Source organism: Columba livia, chromosome 1 (assembly GCF_036013475.1).
Source record: "Columba livia isolate bColLiv1 breed racing homer chromosome 1, bColLiv1.pat.W.v2, whole genome shotgun sequence".
Lineage (NCBI taxonomy): Eukaryota > Metazoa > Chordata > Aves > Columbiformes > Columbidae > Columba > Columba livia.
In genome coordinates, this window is record NC_088602.1 from 49,239,918 (window position 1) to 49,245,305 (window position 5,388).

The following is a 5,388-nucleotide window of genomic DNA, read 5'->3' on the forward strand; positions in this document are numbered from 1 at the left end:
TTCTCTAGTTAGTTTTCCCACTTGCGGCAGCTGCTGGAGCCCAGCCGCCTGCAGCAGCCCCGCCTCGCCGACAAGCTGCCTACGGGCCTGAAGTGCTGACCGGTGAAATCCGGCTCCGGCTTAATGAGACCAAGCTAGGCAGAGTCAATTAAATCAAATTCCCACTAACATCCCTAATATATCTGCAGTGTGTGCAGCAGAGGTGGCGGCAGCAGCGAGAGATTCACGGTATTAATAAAGGGATTCTCTGCCGCATTATTAAAAAAAAAAAAAAAGGCGAGGGAGAGGGGAGGGGGCAGGAAACTTCTGTGTGTTATCTACACTGGGGAAGTGGGGAAGGGGTGAGGGAAGGGTGTTTGTGTCTCTGCTTGTGATTGAATGGGAGAGGAAGGGAGGGAAGGAGGGAGAGGGAGAGAAAGGGAAAGAAACACACACACACAGAGCACTGAAAGGAGGCTCTGTCCCCTAAACCCAAATAAGCCGCTTGCAAGAATTGATGCTGGAAAAATGGTAAGGACCCAGAGTTGAAAACATTTTCACTTTAATACTGAAAAAATATGCCATTATAAAATCCTCGAATAGAATTAGTAAGTTTCACTTGCTTCCTCAGTTCTGGTTTCCTCAAGTTATAGTGAGATTTACAACAGCACAGAATTTTCTACCATTAAACTTTGCAGCCTAAGCACTAGAGTGACATTAATTGGTCATGCTTAACTGCTTTGGATTTTTTTTTTTTTTTCGAATGTTTACACTGTTACCATAATAGAAATCAAGGGTACTAATTTTTACATTCAGATGGAAAGGCAATACTGAATATGTATATTGAAAAAGGAGATAAAGGAGATAAACCAAAACCAAATCCTTCCCTCCTCCCCCACCCCCACACCCCCGAAAAACGAAACACAACCCACCATCAACAAACCAAATCTCTCCCAGCAATTTCCGCGTCAAAAAATAAAATAAAATAAAAAAATCCAATGAGAATATTCATGCAACTATGTCATAAATAAAACCTTTACAATTTTTTCCACGGTAAAAGTACGATCTCTACTGCCTATTGATCACACAAAAATGGCGAAATGGCACTTTTTATTATTATACTGTATTTCGTATATAGAAGGTTTGATACGAAGGGACTTATCAGGTAAGAGGGATGATGCTGTGAACTAGACGCTGCTTCCAGTCGGGGGCTGGAGCGTCCCTGGGGTGCGTTGTATCCATGCGAGCCATGCAGCACTTTTTTTTTTTCTTTTTTGTCCATTTTTCTGTTTATTCCAGAGTCGGAGTTATTTATTTACATTACATTCATGCCTTCGTGCAACTTTTCACTCCTGCCTTGCTGTCAGGAGGAGGCCGACACCAGCCTTTCCTCCGCCCCCCTCCTCTTCCCAGCCTCTTGGAGAGGGGTCCGTCCACAAGGGAAGGAGGCAAAAAAGCAAACCAAACCCCAACACAATAGAACAAAAGCCCACCAAAACCAGGAGTTGTCATTCGCCCTGCCGGAACCGAAGGAAGCAGGTCCTCACTTGTCCGTTGCTGCCCCAGTAGCGCACAGGCGGGGGATGCGCCCACTGCGCCGGGCTGCGCAGAGCTGGGAGGATGAGCCTCGGCACCGGGATCCCCCCCCCACCACAGTGCACCGGGCTTCAGTGCTTGTTGTGGGGGTCGTAAGGGGAGTATGCGGGCGTGTGTGTGTGTGTTTTGTTTCTCACAAAAGGTGGCTGAGATGCAGAGCCGTCCCTGGATGGTGTTTGCCGCCACACCAGCCGGAGCACGAAGGGCAGGTCCTGGGTGGTGGCCCATCCTGGGTGATGACCGCCCTCGCCCATCCTGCTGCCTCAGTCCGACAGAGAGTGGGAGCCGCAGTCGTAAACCCTGTGGGCCCCATCAGTGGTATAGGGCCCGTTGTGCCAGTAGGACGAGTCGCAGACCGTCTGTAAGGAGTTGATCTCAGATGCAGAGGAGTTGGCATCTCTCCTCTTGGACCGCTTTCTGTTCCTCAGGATGAACACCAGCATGCCAACCACCGTGAAGGCAGAGGTCACAAAAACCAGCAGGAGCCCTGGCACCAGCACCGAAATAGAGACTCGACTGGTCTCCAAGTATGAGTTGGAGTGAGTACCTGTCTCTGTCAACCCAGTGCTGTTTTTATTAGTAGAAGTTAATGTGGGCAAGATTTTTAACTGAGGACAAATCACGTCGTTGGAAAGAGACTCAAAATCCTCCTTGAAGAAATCTTCAGGGGACTCGCACCTTAGGTCGCTCATAATCACCTTGGGGCGCAGCATTTCCGCCCACTGCTTAAAAGGCACGATAGGGCACGTACAGTCCCATGGGTTGCCGTGCAGGTCAATCTGGGTGATGGAGGTGAGCTGGTCCAGCACCCCTGCCACCGGGAGATACATGAAATAATTGTTGTGTATACTCAGCTTGGAAAGTGAGACACCAGCAAACACATCTACTGGGAGAGACCTCAGTAGGTTGTTGTTGAGGATGAGGACTCTCAGTTTGGGCATTGCATTGAAGGTGCCGGGCATGATCAGCTGGATCCCATTAAACTCCACATTCAGATACTCCAGGTTTTGCAGCCCGGCAAATTTCTCCCGGGACAGGGTGTCTAAGTAGTTGCTATCCATGTAGAGCCATCGAAGATCAAAGAGGTTCTTGAATGTGTTGTTCTCAACTGTGGCAATGTTGTTGTTGCCCAGGTCGAGTAAATTAAGTTTCCGGTAATCCAGAAAGTGGGATTTCCTGATGGTGTGTATTTTGTTGTCTCTCAGAAACAGCTCCTGCACATTGGACGGCTTGGGCTTCAAATCCACCAAGCTGCTCACATTCCTGTCATTGCAATTAACCTTTAAACCCGAGCCAGGGATCTGGTCACAGCTGCAGATCTGTGGGCAGGACACGGTAGCTTGTAGTTTGCTCTTCGCACTAACAGTCGACACAGCAGCAGTGGGTCTGGTCTTGATTTGCCAGTTGACAGGAATCTTTGTACCTCCGTTTGGACCAGATCCTGGCGTAGCAGGGTCTTCTTTGCCATGTATTTTGAAGGGGGTTGGAATGGGACCAGGATCACAGGTTTCTTCTTCGGCAGGGGGAGCAGCTAGGCTAGAATCCACTCTGTTCTTTTTGCACAGCTCTTGCTCTGTGGTCTCATTTAAATCTTTGCCCTGCAACCTAGTGGGAGCCTCACAAATCACTCTGCCGATCAAAGCATTTTTGGGTATGTTTTCCAGCCATTCCTTCAACGACAGCAGATCGCAAGTGCAGTCCCACGGGTTATCCTCTAGAAGGATTTCAGCAATGCCTGGGATCTGCTCCAGGACCTCCTCATAAGGCAAGGTTTTAAGACGGTTTCCCCGGAGGTCGAGGTGGGTGATCGGCACATACTGAAACACGTTGGGGGGCAAGGTGCTGATGAGATTGTCATTTAAAATCAGCACCTCTAGCTTGTTTAAGTCCCTAAATGCTCCCGGGTCAATATCCCTCAATAGATTAAAATCTGCCTGGAGGTATTCCAGATCGTCCAGCCCCAGGAAAGTCTGCTTCCTGAATGATTTGATCTTGTTGTTGTTTATGTGCAAGCGTTTCACCAGCTGCAGCCCAAGGAAAGCCCCAGGAACAATCTCATGCAAACCGTTGTTTTCCATGTGCAAACTGACTGCATTGTAAAAGTTAGCAAACTCATTAGGGAAAAGTCGAGTCAGGGAATTTCCATGCAGGAATAAATGGTAAAACTGGGAAGTTGGGGCGGTGAAATGTTGCAGGCTGGTAAATCCCTTTTTCTCACAGTCTACGTGCAAATCCCCTTCTATCTCGTTGCAGGCACAGATCTTCTCTTTGCAAACGTCCCCTGTAACGTTTCCAGCAGCAAAACAAAGAGACGTCTCCAGCAACAGAATCCAAAGCAGCATTTTTAAACCCAGCAATGCATTCCCGATCTCATCACAAAGTAACAGCAACCATCCTCCTCCCACGGAAAGGAATTCCAGTTCATTCAATACATCAAATGTCCGAACCGCCACCGAAGGGGGAGAAAAAAAAATGTGGGGAGGGGGAGCAAGGAGGGTCGGCGGAGGGTGGGGGGTGCTCTTTCTTTTCTCCTTTCTCCCTCTCTCCCCCCCACGCACAACTGCAACAGCCCAGATTCCAGTCAATAATTATATCCACAAACTCTCCAGGCACGTACTGCAAGGCACGCGAAAAAAAAAAAAAAAAAAGTAGAAGGAAAAAGAATATTCCTCCTCCTCGATCCCCTTCCCTGACGCCTCCCGGGCAGCTAAGTGGAGGTCTGCCGGCCGGACTGGCTCACCGGCACAGGAACGGTGCTGCTGGCCGCCGGCCGCCGCTGCATGTTCGAGAGGCGCAGGCGGGGAGGGCGGCGGTGGCCGCGGCGGCTGCCGCTGCGCGCGGCTCCGCGCCGGACTGACCGACCTTGCCGCGCGGCCGCGGAGCCGCGCTCCGGGCTGCCCGCCGGGCGCTGTCCAGCACCCCCGGTGCTGAAATCGCTCCCCCGAGCCTAAGCGCTGGCCGCCGAGCTGCCGGCGCCGCGCCGCGCCTGCCCCCGCTGCGCTGCGCGGTTGCCCATCCCTGCCGGCCGCCGGAGCTGCCGCGGGGCCGGGGCCGCCCGCTCGCCCGCCCGCCCGCCCGCGCCGCGCCTCGCCTCTCCCTGCCGGCCGCGCTGCCTCCCCTCCTCGCTCGCCCGCTCTTCTTTTCCTTTTTCTTCCGCTGCTGCCGAGTCGCACGCTCGCACACACACTCAGACGCACGCAGAGGGAGAGTTGCTAAGAGGCTCTGCTCGTTTCAACCTGGTGCACTCTGAAAGATCTGACACCCTCTGCTGAGCTGCAGTGGCAAAAATCCATCTGCTGAGGGAATGCTGGAGAAAAAAAAAAATCAATCCACGTACAGGGCAAGCGTTAAAAACGTTGGCATTAAAAGCTGTCGATCTATTTAGATGCTTTCTCCTAAATGGGTTATTTAATTTTTTTTCTTTCATTTTAAGACGGAAACTTCAGCATTCCTCTCCTCCTGAGCAGTACCCTATTGCCCCCATTAACACACACACGCGCACAAGCAGACGAGCAAGGTGCGTCTGCCTTACTGTATTGCCCAATGGCTTGAACAGAATTAGTGTCAGGATGTCAAGCGAATAGTAATTTCAGGTAATTATTCTGCACGCCATTTTTATCGTTGCTTTAAATGCATTTCTTCCTCCCCTACAGTCTATAGTATTTCATGCTGGATTTGGTATCTTGCTGGCATTCTATGCAATGTTCAACCATGGATTATTGCATTATATATATATATATATTATTATTTAGGTGATCACAGAGAAGAAGGGTAGTAGGGAGGGGGGATTGCTGCACTGTTAGCAATTCATGC

The 5,388-nt window shown here is 50.6% G+C and overlaps 1 protein-coding gene across 1 annotated transcript; it reads right to left on the bottom strand.

The window, feature by feature from the left end:
* Positions 1-524: 524 nt before the first annotated feature.
* On the bottom strand, positions 525-5,063 carry SLITRK1 (SLIT and NTRK like family member 1). The gene has a single exon (XM_005512055.3). It carries the CDS (start codon positions 3,915-3,917, stop codon positions 1,839-1,841), a length of 2,079 nt encoding a protein of 692 aa, XP_005512112.1. The 5' UTR covers positions 3,918-5,063; the 3' UTR covers positions 525-1,838.
* Positions 5,064-5,388: the final 325 nt, after the last annotated feature.